The sequence below is a fragment of the Amblyomma maculatum genome, chromosome 4 (assembly GCF_055883805.1).
Source record: "Amblyomma maculatum isolate TAMU_Amacu chromosome 4, ASM5588380v1, whole genome shotgun sequence".
NCBI classification, from domain to species: domain Eukaryota; kingdom Metazoa; phylum Arthropoda; class Arachnida; order Ixodida; family Ixodidae; genus Amblyomma; species Amblyomma maculatum.
Genome location: NC_139347.1, coordinates 124,411,117 through 124,432,631, shown reverse-complemented (window position 1 = coordinate 124,432,631; position 21,515 = coordinate 124,411,117). Strand labels below are relative to the sequence as shown.

Below are 21,515 nucleotides of genomic sequence, written 5' to 3'. Positions count from 1 at the left end.
CGACGGGATGCAGATGCGGACTGCCTCCCCCTGTCGCCACTTGCCACGACGGAATGTGACGCGGACAACTTCGACCATTAAATCTTTGCTTTATCTGCGAGATTTCCCAATAATCTCGCTTCCAGCGCAGATCAACATGACGACCAGCACCCGGAGCCATTCTAGAATGCTGCTGAGGACCCAACATTGAGCAGACAGTTTTGTCTATGTGATGATCTGATACAAGAAGGTTTACTCGGACACCAGCCTTCGATTTCTGCTAGTAGTAGCTGAAAGCCAACGTCTTTCTGTTTTACGCGTAATTCATATGACGATCCACCTTCGGGACACCTGCGATCAGTGAGAACCTTGCACCGCACTCAAGAGCGATTCTATGGCCTCGGATGCGCCATATTATGTACCATTATGTGGCCAGCTGTCCTCAGTACTAGAGTCGCAAGGGGTCTACTGGTGCAGCCCTCGGAATGCTTCACGCTGAAGAGCCGCCCAAGGCTTCTTTTGAGGAAGTCACAGTCGGCCTTTTGGGTCCTTCAATAAGGTCGAAAGAAGACAGTTGTTTGGCCGCTGCAAGTGTGGACCATTTCACTCGCTACTGTGAGACGGCCGTTCTTCCCGCCGTTACAGACTACCAAATATCTCTTATTATGCTGCATTAATTCATCTAGTGACATGGTCCCCCGAGAGTTGTGACAGCGGCCGCAGGTTTACTGCCGATGTAAGTGAAGAACTTCTCCGTTTATGTGCATTTCATTTCAGACATTCGACATTTTATCACATTCAGATATGGTTTAATAGAACGCAGCAACAGACCTCTCACGAGTCACGAATATGCTTACAACGTACGCCGCTTCGGGCCATAAAACTGGGGCTGCGCTCTTCCATTCATCACATACGCCTTCAACACTGCCAGGAATGAGACAAAAGGTTATATTCTGTTCTTCTCACTGTAAGCCCGCTCCCCTCGACACCATCCTCCCATTTTCCCCTAGCGACGACCTGTTCATAGCGGGAACTTCGCCTGGTTGAAAAGCGCGGCGGATAGCCTGTCTGAGGACTTTGACGGTACAAGACTGATCGAAAGTTCACTGTTCAAAGTTGACGACCACCATCGCCAGAACACCGACCTCCCCGGTGACCTTGTCTGGCTTTGGAAACCTGTGAGAAAGCGTGGCTCTCACCAGAAAATGCTGGTACGGTACACTGACCCATATGTGATCTTAGAACGGCTCGGCGAAGTGAATTACCGGACGATCTGAATCTGACCTATTTGGTGCATAACAAAGGTAGAACTACAGCCTAGCATGAAAACACGCTCAAAGGAGCAATAGGACACGAGGCTGAGCGACAACAATCTTGCCAGGCACTGTGTAGTGGCGATCAAAAAACGAGGTGGGAATCGAAGAGAAGGAAGGAGCGCGAAGGCGGGCTCAGAGAACTAGAAATATGCTGCAGGATGATCATCCTGCACAGTCGCCCGGAGGGCTTCGTTTACGAAAGGGGGAAAATGTTACAGACAAGATGAATATTGAAGAGGAACTCAGTGTAGGAGGACGAAGAGAAGCGGATGGGAGTTGAGGTGCCGCCTGGCCTTTGTGCGCCGTTATTTTGTCTTAGTAACGTTGCGTTACGTGGTGACGTCAAGAGCGTTACAATATGATACTCACAGCGTATCAGCCGGCAGCAACGGGAACAAAAATTAGTAGGACGCTTAAGCTCCGCCGTTAAGGGTATGAATTATATTATTCTACACACACGGATGCTTTTTACTTCTTCATTTCTTTATTACTTTCATTCTTTTTAAATTTTTTTTACTGATACTTAGCATCAGCCAGCATTGGCTTTTCACTCTGAGCAAATTCACGCCTTTGAATCCATTTCCCATATTATGTAATTATTTCAATTGCTTATTTGATCAATTACACACTCGAAGATCTTAATTAGCATCATCAATGATTCGCTTTTCATCCTGACCATGGTAAGACCTCTGAACCCATTTTTAGCAATTTTTCCCTCGTTTCTTTTCAATTATTTCAAATGATGAATCGGTCACTTACACACTCAATCTTCTTAAGCATCATCAAGCACTGGGTTTCATTATGAACATTTTGACTCCTTTAACAACCTTTTCATAATTTTCAGTTTTTCATTCCTTCAAATCAACAATTATTTATAATTTTTTACATCTCCACAGCCTATCACACAATCGTCATCAAAGACTAGAAACACAAATTACCGAGGTACGAATTTTTTTACGCAGCAATCATATTTCCGACACGTGGTGCCGCGCAAACCGATGAATTTTTGACCAAAGAACCATTAAAAAAGCAGAAGGACCCTTAAAATGCCTTACTTGTAACAGAAAATGTAATTTTGTAAAATAATGACATGAATTTCTCTCGGCGCTGAAGTATGAGAAATATGCAGTGAGTGTGGAGCGGGGATGGCAGTAGCGTAGGTATATGTGAGCGCTCTGACCAACCGGCTACAACTAACATGGCGGCTGTCCAACTTCCGGAGAACCGGCGCCATGCGCAAATCGCTCGTAGGGATTGGTCTACTAACGCCTGTGCGTACCGTCGCTTCTGTGGCGCATGGATTTAGCTCGGCGTTTTCGAACGCCGAAACAGCGTTTCGAATCCACTTTTTCAATAGTATACTCGTGGGCTTTTTTTTTTTTACAGTTGACACTAGCAAAATAAAATACCGAGATAAATCGTGTGGGTGCGTTGTCTTTTAGGCTGAAAGCTGTGAAGTTTTCCATTTAGGTTGCTGTAAAAGCAGCGATGTAAGAGCCGGGAGGCCACATCAGTGCTGTGGTACGGGAACGCTCACACTAAAAGTGTAATAATTTCAGAAATTACTTTCCGCCGTCACTGAGTGTGTGTCAACTTTACGTAACATTAGGAGGCGCTTATATGCGGACTAACCGTTTAAATTGCTGGCATATGACCAGTGAGGAGGAGGGAGATGTTCCGGGACCCTACTGTTGAGAGAGAGGAATTGCGTATCGGTGACTGGAATGCTTGCTGGTACCGCGGTCTAAAATTTTTAGACCGCTTAACGTACCGTAAGAGGACAATGCGATAGCGGTGTGCTTGAATCCGCTGCGCACGGTAGGAAACGGCTGAAGACGATAAGACGCATTACACAGCGCTAGAGAGGAAGCTATATACACGGTGCGATCGGTTGCACCGAAAGCTTTGTTTTGTACGTGCTGTCCAAGGAATATGTAGGAGTTGAATCCGTATCGACAACCTATTTTCTTGAAAGTCAAAGGTCAAGGGTTCTCAAATACCTAGTGGATTTTCGATTTACTTCGTGAAGTCATGCTTGGTCATTTAAAAAAGGTATGCCTTCGCATTGCGATTGCTCTAAGCAGCAGGTCGGCCACCTTGTTGCTCTTAGGTGGGGCGAGCGTGAAAGCCCGTTAACAGTATGTGGGATCAGATCAAAATCTAGCATAGTGAAAAGCAAGCATCTGTGATTCTCTGACACAATAGCTCGATGTAGGGATAATTAGCGGAAATCTTCCAATTATGCTTCAGCGGGCATTGACAAGTTCGATGCAATATACGGTTGCAACTCAATATAAAAAAAAGTTTGAATATTTGAAAATCTTGAATATCAATGTTTCGTTTCGAATGAACGAATGAAAACCGATTCGATTTGATATCAGAAATATCGAATATTATCGTACCTCTTTTGAACAGGTTTATAAGATGTAGTGATGAGCACGAAGTGTGACATCTTCAGATGATAGGGGGTGAGCAAAGCGAACGACACATATGGCGCATATTTTATTCCTGTACAGCTCGAGTATTCTTGAAAAAAATCTACTAACTCGATTTCTTGTTATCGAACAGGCCCCGCATTCAGGGCTCTCAGGTGTGGTTGATCCGCCCTCGCCACGCCGATCGCCCTGCAGGATGTCAGCAAAGATGGCACACATGCGGTTCTCATCACATGACACAAATAATTTAACGCGTTCTACCCAGCTCATGTCGGTAAAGGCTGCAACTCATCAGAGGCGCGAGAAAATGAAGTGGGCAGACGTTCGCAATTAGGAACGGGAAAATTAGGCCCCTCCAATTTGTATACCGAGTTACCGTTATAACCATACACGGAACACGAGTGTCAAGTGTGACTTCTACTGAGGGGATCAAAACATGACAGAGACACATTTACAGTAACACTCCAATGGTCGGATCACCTGTTTACGCTTTCATTCGAGTAGAAAATTGGTATTCATTTGGTGGATACACTTGTTACCAAAGCTGATCTTTTGAAAAACAGTGGCTTGTTCTGGAATTGAAGTTACCAAATCTCAGAGAAGTGGAACAAACGTCGCGGGAAAATGGCTCCGATGCAGAGTATACTGCGGCAATAAACAGCCAGTGAGCGACACCCCGATTTGCGCCTCACCAAATATTTGCAGACTAAAGGTATGTGACATAAACCTTAGGCGATGTCAAGAAAACAGCAGACGAGGGCTGGACGAAGACAAATAGTCTTGTCGAAATATTGGCTTGCGTTCTGACGCTACCCTTGAACCCAATCCCTGTATGATTTTCTTTGGTACTGTGTAACCACTTTCTCCACCTTATTCTACCCTTGGTACAACTTGGGCGCTGGCTTTATCTGTTTCCCAAGAAACAGTAGTGGTACGGAAGAGGGGTTTCTTTGATTTCTATTTTACTATCTGACTTATCTACTTCAATAATTATAATAATCTTGATTACCCTTTTTAAAAGCAAGGCGCTCGTGTGTTGTGCGATGTCAGTGCATGTTAAAGAACTACGGGTGGTCTTAAATTTCCGGAGTCCTGCGCTACGACGTCGAATACAGCCTGAGCCACTTTGGGACGATAAACCCTACAAAACCCTTTATATGTTCATGCGTGCATTTTCTACACCTAGGCAAAAGTTCCCGTCATCTCTATCCCACGGTGTACTTGTCCCAATATCCTTTCTCCCATATATGTCGCAAATCAATTCAGTTGACTCCTTCCCTTTCTACTATACTAAAAAAGCCTATACCACGGGTAGTGTCGTGGAATGTTCCGGGTAGGACCCTGTACCCCAAATACAAGAACTCCGACAACCCCGACGTGATCTACATTTGCAGCTCTGTTAAACACTTGGTCCTATCCACCTGGAAATGGCTCGCCGGCCTGAACGAAATAGAAGATTATATAGTCTACTGGGTCAATCTCATGCTTCGAACGCCAATTTAAGGGAGAGGGGATGGAGAACGACGGTTAAGCTCCGCTTGAACGGCAGAATGCGAAAGCTTTAACAGCTCCCGTCTACCGATCACTCGAGCTAGTAATTCGTCAAAACTCCTTAGAGAACATTTCACTGAAGAAGAAAAAGCGCCTTTTTTTCGCAAACCTAAGCGTTCCTCGTTAGCGCACACGAATTTAACAGCTTCACAATTAATTATTTTGCGGCTATATGCGACCGCAGATTTTAGGCGCTCGTTTTTGTGTATTGCGCCGAATAGCCGTCGTCGTCGGTGTAACATGCCACCTGGAAACTGTGGCAGGTAGTGGTAGAGCAAAACAGCAAGTACCGCTGCCCGCAGATTATAGCGTTGGGTAACGAAACGCTTATCGCTGCATTTAGGACACGGGAAGATATTGAGAGGCAGCGGGCGGATCAGTGGCTTTCGCTCTTGAGAAGGGGTTAAAGCCTCGCTTCAACCAAGCCGTACGAAAGCGGCTGCACGGCCTAGAAGTAGCTTGCCTGCCTCTGGATCCTAATTGTCCTTAAAATGTCCTTCCTATTGCGCTCTCACCTTTCCTAACCCGTTCCAACGTCTTCAGGAAAAAAAAAAAAACCACTTCTCATAAATAAACGATCCAACTCAGCCCTGAGGTAGGAAGAGCATTTCACGCCTCTGAATGTTTACAGAAGCCGATTGAAAATCCCCTCCCCTCATTTCATTAAAAGGGACGGGCATTCCAAAGGGTCCTGATAAGGAATTCCTTATTCCCGAGAAATTAAGAATACAGAAAGGAATTATTCCTAAGGATAAGGAATTCCTTATCAGAACCCTTTGGAATGCCCGTCCCTTTTCAAGAGAGGTGTGTCTGCACCCCTGCTTTAGGTGCTGACGAATCATCCACCCCTCACTATAGTTTTTCCTGGTACTGCCTCTTTTATTTCTTTTTCAGGCCACATGGTCACCGGCTCCAGGCTGAGGAATACGTACTGAAGGAACAAAGTTTTTTTTTTTAATCCTGTTTTCACTCTTTGGCCTAGTTTCTTATCGTCCACTACTTTCTCGAGTGAAATCCCACACAAAGGTTTTTAGTACGCAAGTGTTGCCGACCGACGCTCGAAGCGAGGTACGCTACCACTGAGCCACGCAGGCACGCTTATCTGGCTTTGTACCTATGTCACGTGGCCTTACACAAATGACTGTGTGCTAAGGAATGCGTGCGAGGTATCACAGGAAAAAAAATCACGGAAATAGTATTGATATACAAGCAGCAAATTCAATGGACGCGAACAAAAACCAGCAAGGATAGCCGGGAAACGGGATCCATTAGTGCTATGACGTCATATTCTTCCTGAAATATTTCTGCAAACCCCCATCATCCTCCTAGGGAGCCTCTCTGGCGTCGATCCAATGGAACGGTCATTTGGGGCTATTATGACTGAATTCTGACATTCTCAGCGCTTATTGTATTTCAGAAGAAGAAATTGATCTTTTCCGTCCTGTTTAATTTACCCTGTACTATTGCTTCCACACATTAAAGACAGAAAGCGCCAAATAGCATAAATAATTAAAAGAACAGTCCCAACACTCTGTGGCACTTAATGTTCGACACCTTGCCGTGTCACTGCTCTGGATAGAGGCTCTCTTTCAGAGCAAGCGTCTGTTATAGCTTCAGGGTGAAACATATAAGGACATATATTAGGGTTTCAGGACCAAATAAAAGAATTTCAACGTCCGCGCGCAATGTTACCACCAAAATATGTATTTACATGTAGTGCGGCTTCAAAAAATCGCAGTATTGCTTCCGGGGGTCAAGCCTGCCGGAAGCCTCGATGCTCGAGTTGCCCAATGTGACGTCGGAAAGTGTGAACGTGTATTTGTCGTAGATCTCCTTCTCGACTTCTGGGAGTTGTCTGAAGAGGAGACAAAAGAGCACAAACATTATGCATGCATCGATACGCTTGGCAGCTCCAAAGTTACCGTGAAAAAAATTCATTCACAGGACAATAACGACGCTTCTCATTGTGCGCAATGTGACGTAACAACACAGGAATATTTATTTACTTGCTAAATGTTGTCAATGTTAAACTATTTTAATCATAATCATTTTGTTTGTCGCGCAAGAGGCGTCGAGATGTATCTTGAATTACTACAGCTACTTGCGTCTACTTTCATATTGTTTCAGGCTGTTCTAGTCACCTTGGCGCCTTTGCGTATATCATACTACGCTGAATCTTTTTGTGTTCTGTTAGGTTTTCTGGCACATAGGCAACTAAAGCCATCATGCTACAAACGCAAGGTTTACACATGTGGCTTGTGAGAGGAAGTTAAAATACTAATTTAAAACTCTAAAATAAGTTGATGTTTGCGTATCTTAGGAAATGCATCAGAGAAGTTTTCACTAGTTAATTTTTTCCTAGAAAAAGCTGGGGTGTAGCGGAATGTAGTTGTCATAGAACTGTGGGAACTGCTTTTTTCTAAATTCATCGAGGTTCGAGCAAGATATTAAGGTGAGGCTTGTGGTAACTTCATCTCAACAGTATTCGCATGTGGGTCTGCCATTCTTTGCTAGTAGGAAATAATGTGTCAAGTGTGTGCTTGTCCGACACGAAGGCGGCACAAAATTGCTGCAATGAAACATTCTTGATGGCTGCATGTTTCCCATTTTTCTATAACTGGCTCTACGAGGTGCAACATATTTACTTCATTATCCTATGCTCCTTGCCAATTTTTCTCTTAGTTTCCTTAGCACAAATCTAGAAGCATCACTGTGTGCAATTTTCACCTTCTGCATTTGAGCATTACAGGCGGCCGCAGCGCATACGTCAGCACTCTCATTACCGCTGATTCCAACTTGGCTTGGTACCCAACAAAATTTAATGTTAAGTCCCGGTGTTCTTGCCATTACTACGTTATTGGTTATGCCCCTACCAAAGGCTTTGTTGCATTTTTGTGATGTACTGATGTAGGTACGCTTAGGGATTTTGTGTAAATGATACTGTTCTCAATTTTGTTGACTGTTTTTCCTACTCCTAGGGATATGGCGTAACATTCAGAATTAAAAGCTGAGGCGCATTGTGGCGACCTCTTTTATCTTGTTCTTCTTCTATTACAGAGCTGCGAACATCAAGTAAGCATTGTTTTGAAACCATCTGCAGAGGCGCATTATTTTTCTTTACTTTTGGCCTGCCTCACCATAGTATATGATTAAAATGCTGTGTGATCACCGTATTTGTCATTTAGTGCCAAGAACTCTTGTATAATGTGTTCGTACGGTGTATGTGCTTTGCGAAAGTGCGTTAATATGAGCTTATCTTAACAGGAAATTTCTACCAAGGTGGGAGTGGGTCAGGTCTAAGTGCAATATCAGGGAGTGCATCCAGTATGTTGAGTTACCGGGATTGCTCTTAAAAACGGAGTATTAGAGGTCTGATGGCTTAAAGTTTATTATTGAAGAATGTTCTTGAGCAGGGTTTTATAAGTATGTGGTAATAGATGTGTTTTTGAAATAAACAAATTTGCGAATCGTATGAAATTGTAAGGATAATTCTTTCATGTAGTGGCGTTTCTTTTGCGTCCCCATATAGGCTTGTGACATGCGATTTCGTGTACGCACCGGTATAAAGATTCAAACCGTGGTTGATTGGGTCCAGTCGTTTCAAGTATGAGGGTCTTGCAGACCCATACGCTATGCAACTATAACCTAAGCTCGAACGTACAACCGAACGATACATCTGCAGGAGGCATGTCCTGTCGGATCCCCAGCGTTTATGTGGCAGCAATTTAAGCACGTTCTATGAGCTGAAGACTTTCTTTTTGTAGTGCAGTTGTATGAGGGACGAAAGTAGCTTTCTGTAGAAGGTAATAACTAGAGAATTATATTCATGTTTTACTGGTAGAGCAATATTATTGAGATAGACTGTGGGGTCTGCATGTAAAACTCGGCTAAGGGAGAATAAAACAGCCACCGCCTTCTGTCTGAAGAACCGAAACCATTTCGGTCTGCCCATCTCGCTAGTTCATTTACTATTACCTGGATTTGTCTCTCGCATGCTGATGCACTAGAACACGAACATGCTATTTGCAGGTCATCAATGTAGACTGAATACATGATGGACTCGCGAATTATTTTTGAAATGGAGTTTAGTTCTACTATAAACAGTGTGGTACATAAGAGTGTGGTACATCCCCAAGGCACACTATTTTCCTGAGTGAAGGCTCTTGACTTAGTGGCACCGAGAAGTAATTGAAATGAAAGATTGGACAGAAAGTCATTCAACATTTCAGTACTCTGCCTCAGATGCGAAGGTCTCCCAGGTCACGCAGAATTCCAAACCTCCAGGTTGTGTCGTAGACTTTTTCTAGATAAAAAAAGATAGCAAGGCACTGCTGCCTGTGTATAAACGCTTATCGAACCATATTTTCTAAGCTGCAAGACGATCAGCTGTAAAACATGATCTTTTTTAAAGCCGCATTGGTGGGGCTCACGAAGTTTGCCGGATTCCAGTGTATACATGAGCGTAATATTTATGATACTTTCGAAGGATTTAGCGAGAGAACTTGTTAGGGCTAGGGGCCTTTAACTGTTTGGGGAGGTCGATAGATTTCAATGTTTCAATCAAGGGACGATAATGGCTTTCTTCTAGGCCATCGGTATTTCTCCTAACGTCCAAACATCATCAAAAAATTTTCAGAAGTGCTTCAACTGTAAATTCAAAAGGTGAGCCACCATTTGATAATGTATTTCGTCTGCGCCTGGTGCTGTCTGCTTACCGGAAAAACTACATTTATTCCTTGTAGAGTAAGGAAACTATTGTATGGCTAATGAGCATTGCCAGTTGTAGGTAAGTTTTTTTCTTTCCGCTTGGTTTGTATAGTTTAAATATGATTCTGAATAGTGTAATGAGCTGGATACCTAGAAAAAAAAAAAAACGTTCATCTAAAATGTCTGCTTACTCGTCTTTGCTTGTGTGGACATGTTGGTCTGTAAAGAGAGGAACTATAAATGAGAAGTAACTGCCCTTTAGTTTATTTTCTTTCTCCCACATGTTTTTAGATGTTATGTTTCTATTTATAGACGAAATGTATTGTTTGTATGATGCTTTTGCAGGATTACAGCCCACATAGCCCGCTTTAGCTCTAGCCTTTTTGAAAGCTTTAAGATTTTCTTGTGTGGGGTACCTACGAAATATACCGCGTGCCTTATTTTGTTTTTTCTTTGCCTCCCTCCAATCTTGTGTTCACTACACTTTATTGTTCGCTCGTACCCCTACTGGTGATTGAGGGATGGCTTGGCGTGGGGCAGCTAAGATACAAGTGGTAAAACATTCATTCAGTTCTGAATGTAGATTTTATAAGGTAGCTCGTGCGTTATAAAGTTTCCTGTCAGCTAACTGGAGCTTTCAACGCCGCGGTTTAGTTAAAATGATAGTCGGTGATGTTAGGCTGATTGCAGTAGCCAGGCGGCCACTCCCATGTGAATTATCCAAGACATCCCATTAAGAAACCGCTAAGAACAGATGGACAACAAAAAGATATATCAATTTAGCTCAATTCCCCTTAACTGGGTGAGAAGTATGTGTTTTTTTTTGTGTTAAGCATTCAAATATTATTGCAAGAAAAAAATTAGCTAAAATCTGGCCTCTTCTGTTAGTTCTTTCCATGGCCCAGAAAAACAAGTGGGCGTTAAAATCTCCTGCAACTAAACATGGATCTCGAAATTGGTTTTAAAGGTTTTCAATATCATAGAGTGTAATTTTGAGATGTGGGTCTATGAACACTGCAAATTGTTATCGTTTTGAAAGTAAGAAGTGTGGCAGCTACTGCCTCTAACCGAGTTTTGAGCCTGTGTTGACGAGCTGCGATTTGGCTCTGAACTATGATGGCGACACCCATCGAGATCCTGCTAGCATGCTCCCGGTCACGGCGGAAGACTGTATTTTTTAGGATGTTCGTGTGTTGGGGACTCAACTTCCTTTCCTGTAAACACAAAGCTACAGGCGATTATGTTGCTAATATGTCCTCTATTTCTCCTAAGTTATTAAGCAGTTTTCTGCAATTCCAGTTTTTACAAAAGCCATCTTATTTTATATGGTTGAAGCGAGACACTAGGTTTATTTTGGACCTGTGATTGGGGGTTTGTCCTTTTTCGTACGTTCCAAGGAGTACCGCCGCCTTCCAGACGACGGCGGCAGAGGACTACCTTAAGTTGTTGTGTCCATCGCATCCTGACCGCTGACAATGCACAGGAAAGTGTGAGGTGGGCCTCGCCGTATGAGGAGAGGGTTTTGGTCCCGCTGACCTGGAGGGTCGCGAAGCCTGTTTTGGAGGGGGTGGAGCTGCACCAGCTGCATCCACATGGGGCGCGGATTACCCTGCACTGGAAGTGACCTGGACAGAAGCCCAAGTCTGGTGTGGGACTTCGCCCTGTTGCGTCACAACGTGGTAAATTAGATTTAGGACCAACGAAAGCCGCATTCTCGCCTCTCCGAATTTAATTTTCTCAGTTACTTTTAGGGTTATTATATATTTTTCTTTTTTTTTTCCACTTTGGGAAAAATCGTGAGTAGGCTGGGTTATTGCCTTTACAGTTTGTACCGTGGTTTGTACAGAGGTGTGGCTGGCTCGGTTTGATAGTCGTCACTGGCATATTCGTCGGAAGCGTATTTGGCACATGTTAGTCGGCCTTGGCAGCTCTCGGAGCTGTGCCCATATCTTTGACAACTGCAGCACTGCAATGTCAAATATGTAACGTCGGAGTTGGAGTTTTGTGTAGCCTACTTCGACAGATTTGGGAAGAGTGCTCAAAGCAAAAGTCAAGGCGATGAGTTTGGTTTGAATTTCATTGTTGTCTCTTCTGATTTTGATAGACATTGGTAACATTTGTTCTTTCAGTCCTTCAAGTAGTTCCTCCTCAGTCAGATACTTAAGGTCATTATATGGATTGACCCCATGAACTGTGTTCCGCCACCGGTGTGGGCTAATTGTGACAGGGGTGTCTTCAATTGAGGCTGCTTCAAATGGCTGCAAGATTTTCACATTGGTGGTTATAGAGGAGTTCTAAGAAGAGGCCACCCTTAGGCACTTTCTTGATTTTGCAAACTTGGCCAATGGCGTCTCAGAAGTTCTTCGTCACTAAACATTGAAACACTTGTCGGGCACTTTTTTTCTGGGTGTTCGGAGTGAACCACGTGGAAACGTGGAAATCTGTTTACGTTCTTAGAAAAGAACTTTGGGATGGATAGATGGAATATAGGAGCGTCCCGTTTGAAACGGGGTGGTAGCAGTAGCTATAATGCTCAGTTTTTTTCCATGTATCTTAATTATTGATTTATATTGGTTACCGAAACCTTTATTCTATTTCTTAAATTTTTGTTTCTACATTACTAACATTATGTCACTTCTCTGCTTTTAAGCCAGCAATCTTCCAGTTGTTTTTTCTAGTTTCCACCACCGGTTTATTCACCCGGCCACTAGTATCTCTAAACCCCACAACTTCAGGAACAGTGACTGCGCCTGCATCAACTTCCGGATGGATACCATTACATTCGAGCATAATATGGTCAATTGTTTCACTGGAGTTACCACATATAGCACATGTGTCATCTTCATTGTTAAATTTCTTTTTGTAGCTGCGTGTTCTAAGGCAGCCTGATTTAGCTTCAGAAAGTATCAAAGTTATCAGTGAGTTATCAAAGAAAGCTTCCTTCCTGATCTGCATTTTCCACTTTCGGTATAATGGCACGCTCTGTTTCTTTTCCATCGAATTTATCTAATTTTTATCTTCTGTGTTTTTTACCTGTTGCTTAATGCTCTTTATTTCTCCGTCCTTGGGACTAGCATACTTACTAGTTATTTTCCTAGTTCTTTTACTCCATTGTGAGTCAACGCTTTTTAAGTACAGGCATTTAAATAGTTTAGCTGCCCATCTGTTACTGTCCAATTTCCTGAGGCGTCCCTCATATAATATTTTACTCTGAGCTTCCCGTACTTCGAAACATGCCCGGCCCATATCTCCCTGTAGCGCCTAATTTGTGGTTTTGCCGTGGGCACCTAGTGATAATTGTCCAATGGCTCTCTGATTTATTTCTAATGTCGATTGAACCTGTGATTTTAGGCACAAAACAGCATTTCTGAAAGTAAGTTTGGGTACCATAATTCCTTTCCAAATACCCCTCAAAACCTCATACCTGCTGTATCCCCACAATGCCCTATGCTTCATTATCCCGGCATTTCTTCGCCCTTTGGCCTTAAGTGATTGCTCATGCTTTCCAACTTATGCCAATCTTTCGTTTACCCATACCCCCAGATATTTATATTCTGCCACTCTGGGTATTTCATGACCTTGTATTTTAAGACACTGAACAGTTGAGCCGTTGTAAGTCATCAGACCCGTAAAACTGAAGCCTAGAGCGTCCCCTTCGTCTCCGCAATACTTACCTAGAGTTTGCAATTCTTCCAAACTCTCATCTAGCAGCACAATATCGTCTGCATACATCAAACCGGGGAGTTGCTGCTCTACCGCCTTTCCACCTAATCTATATGACAGGTTAAAACCTAGGTTACTGTCTTGTATCCTCCGTTCCAGGTTTATCATATAAAGCATGAACAGCGGCGGTGATAGAGGACAGCCTTGTCTTAAACCTTTGCATACTTGACACCTTCCGTACTTCTTATCCCTTCCCATGTAATTTCTACTTTATTATCCCGGTATGTTTCCTGTAGGAACTCTATTATCTCATAACCGATACCTTCTTCTTTTAATATGTTCCACAGGAGTTCCCTGTTTATGTTGTTGTACGCCCCGTTTATGTCACACCGGTGCGCCCTCTTTTGGTGGGAGGGCGATCAGTTGCAGAAAGAGAAGAAGCCATGAAAATTTAGTTTTTTTTGTTCGGGTATAGTGCCAGCCACCCACCAGGGAGTCCAACAAGGGGATGGGACAGGGGTTTGAAAAAAAAAAAATCCCTGTCCACGCCAGCTGTACACCTTAACTATAACCTAATTTGGGGCACCTCAGGATAGTTACTCCACACAAGGTTAACCCGATCGCCGCTTAGAAGTAGGAAGAAACAAAGATAGGAGAAGACAGGATAGTTGCAAGAGAAAAGATAGGAAAACAAAAGATGGAAGAGGGGATAGGAAAAGGCGACTGCCGATTTTGCCCAGGTGGGTCAGCCCGGAAGTGCCGTCTATGGGAAGCGTTGTCAAAAGTAGTGTGTTGCCTTCACCGAGAAGCCTTAAAGGTCCAAACACACAGTATCGGCTAAACCACCAGGGTATCCTTTTCCCCAGACACGGCGATCCCACGCGCTGCTAAGCGTGGGTGTTCGGGGTCCGTGGTGTCGCACAGTACACGCAAATATCTGCTTTAAAAGGTACTCCCTGCGGTGCCTTCGCTGAATTTAAATCGAGCGCCGAAGAGCACAGCGGGAATTTTATTGTTGGACGACCAGCGAGCACTTTTGCAGCTATCCCCGCCATCGAGTTGCTTCGTTACTTGAGGGCACAAGCTAGCCCGATAAAGAGTACTTATTAATACCACACCAGTCTATTGGGTGCTGACAGCATTGTAACTATGCCGTGCGACTCTTACTGGATGGTAAAGGGTAACACATCATCATTACCAGAATAGCTTAATTCAATTTTTCCTATATTGTAGCATTTGCTCTTTCACATTGATCTGAAACGCCTTCTCTTGCTCCAGCTGCAACTAGTTAATTACAGAAAATGCCTCAACCTAATGGCCCCGTTTAACGCGCTTTTTCACTACAAAATCTCACTTTTGCTTCATAGGATTCTCAACAACAGAGATTATATAGAGTCTCGAGAAATGGGAGGTGACTTTGGCGGCGCCTGCGGGACTAAAGTGCCAATCATTTAACTGTTGTACTAATTTCGATAAATATTTATTAATGGCTTTTCTTCCTCTTACTAGGTGCAGGTGTCATAAAGAGGAAATAAGTGTGTCAGCTTAGAAAACTATAATTTCAAGAAGCATGAAGATGGACTAACAATTAGCGCTTAGGTAAATTCTAAGTAGTACAATGTGGAGGATAATGCGAATTGCCGGTTTGTATAATTTTTTAACAACCGAACTTCATTTTTTCTGTTGCCATTATATATCACATATTTGATAATTACTTTCTTAGAGAACAATTAGGAATTCAATAAGCACCTTATCTTCTTCCATAGAAACTTTTTGGCTAGAAACCATTTTGAATGCAACCTTTGGCAAGATAGTTTGGAAACAGTATTTTTCCTAACACTTGTGATCTTGCAAAAAGTGCAAACTGAGAAAAATGTGTTGAAAGGTTTCAGAACATGCTATTGAAATTTAGGGCCTCAATTATTAAATTAATGTGACTTGGTGCATATTTTCGATCTTCCTTTTCAATACGACACTGCTCCTTGGTGATTGCTTCGAGTCGCCTTTTTTTAGAGCGCAGCTCTTTGGCGCCCGTTCCTGGGTTTCGCGTCGTCGTCGAAGTTGGCGTCGACCTCGTAACCAGATCCGCCCCCCTTTCCTCCCCCCAGTTCGAGCCGGCGGTTCGGCAACCGGAGCCTCGCAGGAAGAGGGGGGGGGGTACATTCAGCGACGAAACGATGGGGGCAGGAGCGTGCGCAGGAACCGGAGAATACGAGAAAGCGGGGGGGGGGGTGAAGGGGGGGGGGGTCGCCGGAGGCAGCGCTAGCAGCGACTGACTGATGCCGCTGCCGCCGCTAGCGAGTCAAGACAACGTGACTGCGTAGAACACTGTCGCCGCCATGCAGAAAGAGGAGGATGGGTCCCCCCTCTTCCTGCGTGGCGGCGAGGGTACTCCCCGGTTTCCGAAATGCCGGCTCGCTATCACCGGATCACGATGCATCCCGTTCTCACTCGCTAGCGGCGTCATCGGCATCAGACAGTCGCTGCTATCTGTTCGTCGCGCAACAATCCTATGGGCCCACGGGTTGCTTCCCGCAACCTTCTGATAATTCAATTGCTCTCTTCATTTCTCCGACCACAAAGCTTCTTTCATGACAGCCAAAAACTGTTAGTGGAGTGTTTCTTGATGAAATACGTGTGAAAAATTAAAAAAGTCTGTAATTGTACATGCGTGTCTCGCTCGAAATCTTTGCCTCAATCTATCGAAAAGGTAAAACAGCTGATGAGCTGCGCTTAAATTTCGCATTAGGAAGTAACGTAATATGTGGGCAATTTTTTCTTCAGCTTTAAAGCTGCCCAGCGCCGTAGTCTGAGCTCCTGAAGTGCTTTCCTTAGCTGCTTGCTGGGCCATCTTGTCGAGCACTTTGGTTAGCCAGGCTCCCCAGTCTTGGGAAAATAGCGTCCAAAGTTACTTGCTGGGTTTCATTTAATCTAGTCCGCTATTTCGTTTTACCAACAACTCCACTGTTACCACGGCCCAAAACATGCTTTTCCTTTGTTTTTATTTTTAGTTACCTGCTGTACTTTCAATTGCAGGTTCTTTTTGTCTATAGAGTGCGAAAAACAAGGATTCTAACTTGAGGATACACTCCACGTTCAGTTTCTTAGGTGCTTAGATTCTTAGGTTCATAGGTGCTTTCGGTGGAGAGTGCATGCCAGGTCCCGAAAAAAAAAAATAAATTTTTACTACTCAGACGACAACCAAAGTTCTTGGTGAGAAGTGTCTTTAATACATGTACAATTCAAAACAATAAGAAAATTAAAAAAACCAGGCTTTTTATGTACATTGCGATTTGAGTCCCTCATCCCCCTAAAGGAAGAAGCGCGTTAGCACCTTTTCGTTTTTTCGTTTCTATTGGACGCCACCCCAGTACTTACCATACACGTGCTCTTATGCGAGACACACACAACCGTGCATTGTCTATGCCCTCCGCTAACACGTTTTGACGAAAGAGCCATTGTGGGTTATTGTAGCGTGGTTCGTCCGGCACGTTTTAAAGGTATCTAACCTCTTTACGGGAGCCTACTGCGCCTAGTATGACTTTATTTGGGGCCTTCTCTGATTTGTGGACTTGATTTTAAGAGTCTCGAGTCAACTACTGACGGACGCCGCCGAATTATCTGCGTTACGAGCTCCTTAGCGGTTTCGGATTAAAAGGAATGGCAACCTTTTCGGACCAACCTGGGGGAATCTAAAGTGGTCCTTATCTTGGGTTCCCGTTACTGGTAGAGAAGCTTTAAACTGGCCCCGTTTATATCGTGGAACCTGGATACTGTTACCTATTCTTGGCGAAGTCCGTCCAGAGCTGGATGATCCGTCGGCTGAGGTGCTTGAGCGACTCGTTGCTGGGTCGCGCCAGGTGCTTGCCGAAGAGCATCTCGATAGCTTCAAGGCTCTCTACGTGCTCGTCCGGTTCCACGCTTCCGAAGAAGTAGCGGTAGATGCGATTGCCGCCCGCTTTGCGCAGGTAGTCGGTGAAGTATAGCTGAGGACAGACCATCAACATGTCGACCAGAATGTCCAGGCCGTAGGGGCGCCAGCGGCCAATGTTTCCCCGATTCTTGTAGCGCTGCCGGAGAAACGGGAAAATAAATTAGGAGGAAGCTTTGTCTTCGCCTTAAGAGCAAAAGCGATAGTGCCTTTAGCAGAGCCTTTTCATTTACAGAATTTTCAGCAATCAGAGTTTGGTAAAGTCGTAAAATTCTTAAACTTCAAAGAACGACATACAATTTGAGGTACGTATGTTGACTCGACTAGCGGATGGAATGCGTAATGGAAAGGGAAATGGTATGACGTTATCTTTGATATTAAAGAAGGAACATTTTCGTCACAAAGCTGTTGCGAAATAGCGAGCCTACGTTTTCCGATACATTTTGCTCAGTTCTAGGCTATGGCGACGACTTTATTATCGGGTAATAATTACGGTGGTGGTGGGGCTTATAAGCTACGCCTTCAGAGGTATGGCAAGACGACGATAAAGGTTCTCTCCTGGCTTCCCTTGTGGTTCGTAGATTATGTACAGGTACTCGCTAAATAACTGATCTGTTATGTGCGCCTGCATGCACTATTTCACACATACTCGTTATCGGTAAGATGATACGTTTTAAAGGGAATAACTGTCGTGAAAATACGTTGGATATGTTTGATTTTGAATGAAAAATTCTCAACGACTAGACGCTTTAATGTCTAACCTCGTTCTTCAATTATAATACCAATCAAGGGGGGATTTAAATAAATCTAGAGAGAGTGAACATCAGGATTGTATTTATTTTAAAGTAACTCACACGATAATGAGTAAATAAACATACTCTGGAAATAACAGTTGAAGGTAAGTTATTTGTATACATTAGAAATAGCAGGCTGCTAAGTACTGAGCTTTGAGGTAACCCATAACGATCTGGTACAGCAGAGGAATTAGCGTAATTAGTCCACTAAGAAATAACGCGAGACGAAAGAAAAACACGGATGCAGTTAAAAACTTCATAGTCAATATTCAGGATACTTAGCATATATGAAACAGTGATTATTCTTATCAAACACTTAAGCAAAGGTAAGAAGTATAAAATTAGAAGAAAAAGCAGAGTCCAAATAGAAGTGCAAGTCGGTAGTGAAGGGAAGGTGTTGAATGCCACAAGAGAAAAGCTTTGAGAAGCCATGCTGTATCAGTGATAAGAAATTGTTATCCTTGAGAAAATTACAAGGTGAGCAAAACTATATGACCAATTATTTTGAATGGCATTGGTGTGATAGATATGGATCGATAGTTAGGTGGATTCTGTTTATATGCAGATTTATTTAGTGCTGCGACCTGACTCGAGTCTGTCAGAGTAACGCATGTGGATTCTAGAGCTTGACGCTGAGTACTACACCGACGCTTGGATTCCATGAATGAGAACTTTAGGTAACCCTCTGCCCCGCCGGGGTGGTGCAGTGGTAAGACGCCCGACTACTGTGCCGGAGTTCCCGGGTTCGAACCCGACCGCGGCGGCTGCGTTTCGATGGAGGCGAAACGAAGAGGCGTCGTGTGCTGTGCGATGTCAGCGCACGTTAAAGATCCCCAGGTGGTCGAAATTACTCCGTAGCCCTCCACTACGGCTCCTCTTTCTCTGTTTCCACTTTCATTCCCACCTTCCTCCCTTCCCTTAAGGCGCGGTTCGGGTGTCCACAGAGCAAGTGTGACAGTTACTGCGCCTTTCCCTTCCTGTGAACCAATTTATATTTATTTATTTATATTTATAGGTAACCCTCTCGCAATATTATTGACACATCACCTGCTGGAAACCGAGGCCGACTTCCTCTGTTTAGCTACCTCCAAGCCTCCCTCCTACAATTGTCGTCTTAGGCTATTCACCGTTCCATTCAACCGCTACTCTGTTCACTCCCCTGCCACATCCCTCTCCTCCGTCTTTATTTCTAACTCTTCCTTGGTGTGCTACCCTAAGCTGTCGACATGTAGCCTTCTGTATTTATGGTAATCATGCTTCCGCTTCTTATTGTAGCACCCCCTTCAAGTTGCAAGTTCTTTCCTCTTTATAATCGCCTCCTTCAACGGTTGAGATCACCGTGCTGTTCACAAGGGAGGTTCATTCCGGTTACGCATTATTTTTGGTCTGGATACGCAGCCGAAGGCTTGGAGCAGCACGTTGTCTTTATATTCTCTCTTTCTCTCTCTATAAATGCGGGAGGAGATTCTTCTTTTTTCTGCAGTCTGCCAACTGCTATAGCCATGATAGGTAGCGTCTTGAGCGGCTAACACCTCCATGGCTGGCAGGCGGCTGTTTATGCCGACGGCTACACCGGCCGTTGTTCCCAACTAGCTCCTTTGAAACGGTGAACGATTAAATGACCTCCGTATTAGCCCTGTTAATCACGTTTTCGAAGATGACTATTCCGGGACGACGACTCGCAGTCCAGATAAGGGCGCATAAGAGCTCTAGTCTAAAATCAAGCCTGGAACTTTCATGCGAATACCTGATAACAGCAGGTGCGGCCGCTTGCAAAAATCCTTGTAACAGCGACTCACCAGTCGGTAGAAGTCGATCATGAAGGCGATGCTGTCATTGCTAACACCCACGGCAGCGAGAACCTCGGGCAGGTAAGGCGTGCCTTGAGAGTCGCTGGTGGACAAGTACTGGTGCTCGATGATCTTCAGCAAGCGCCCCACCTCGTAGTTCACATGCCCGATCAGCACCCGCAAACCATGCAGCTGTGCAAATAGGCTACTGAAGCAACAACCTGTTGGCCTCTGGTCCTCATCGTCGAGCACTTCGCAGTATTTCAAGAATGGAACTCTCCTTTTGGCTCAATGCATAACATGTGATAGACGAAGGAACAGATATAATAGTAGCACAGGCTAATAAAGAAACAGAAATGGCCATGGACCGGACAAGATGACTGGTACGAAGGCAAGATAATTGGTAGCTCCAAAATGTAAAGGCGTGAATTCCAAAATATAGCAAGCAGAGTAAAGAGCGCCAGAGAGCCACGTACGTGGGCAGCATTAGGATGCTTGTCGGGAAAAGCTGGCCGCTGCTGCCGCAAGACAGAATACATTGAAATATCATGGGACAGGACTGCAGTGCAGGGGACATGTTGAGGTTGGAATGCCGATTTACCTTTTCATCTTGCGGCGGTTCCATGGCTAAGGCGCTCGATAAGTCAACGAGCGACGCGGTGACGAATACGGTCGCACCGGCCGAGTTTATCGACAGAGACGAAACGCATGGCGCCCGTGTACTGTGCGGCATCAGTGCATGCTAAAGATCCCACTACTGTGTACCTCATAGCCTAAGTCACTGTGAAGCGATAAATTCACTAAACGAACCAATGCACCGACATCTTCGTTCACTGCATGGAATAAGGGGTCTTTTTGCAAACGCGGCGTCGCTGCTCGGTCGTTCTGGTGCACAGCAATGAGCATAGGTAGTTAGTCATATTTCAAGCAGTAGCTTTAAGCAGGGTCAATGTTCGTGCGTGGCGCAGGCAGACCAATCGTATATCGTAATGGGCACTGGAATCACATCATTCGGCAGAACTCTGCATCTTGCTCCGCTTAGTTTCTGAATCCATTGCTACAGCCGTGTCACCGTGCTGAGAAAATGCTGGAACCTATCTTTGCACCGTTCAATGTTAATGCCCAGTTTTTCCAAAGATATATTTTTATAGCTGAAGATAAAATTGATTCTGATTTTATCAGCTCCTCTTGTGACACATGCAAAAATTGCACGCATGCGCGGGCCTGCGCACACATGCGAGCTTATATGGAAGCCACCCAAGCTGGCCACTTAATTATTTGGTCGTGGTTATATTCCGTTTGACATGAATTCTTTCGATTTTGTGGGCGGGATGGGGTATATTTTTGGG

The 21,515-nt window shown here is 44.3% G+C and overlaps 1 protein-coding gene across 1 annotated transcript in view; it reads right to left on the bottom strand.

Moving 5' to 3' along the window:
- Nucleotides 1–1,082: 1,082 nt before the first annotated feature.
- Nucleotides 1,083–21,515, bottom strand: part of LOC146192294 (cholinesterase 2-like) — a 36,352-nt gene continuing 15,919 nt past the window's right edge. Inside the window, exons 4-7 of the mRNA XM_084600451.1 lie at nucleotides 20,176–20,358; nucleotides 17,432–17,721; nucleotides 6,993–7,136; nucleotides 1,083–1,155 (exon numbers count right to left, since the gene is read on the bottom strand). Coding sequence (XP_084456577.1) covers nucleotides 1,083–1,155; nucleotides 6,993–7,136; nucleotides 17,432–17,721; nucleotides 20,176–20,358 — 690 coding nt within the window. The remainder of the gene's footprint in view (nucleotides 1,156–6,992; nucleotides 7,137–17,431; nucleotides 17,722–20,175; nucleotides 20,359–21,515) is intronic.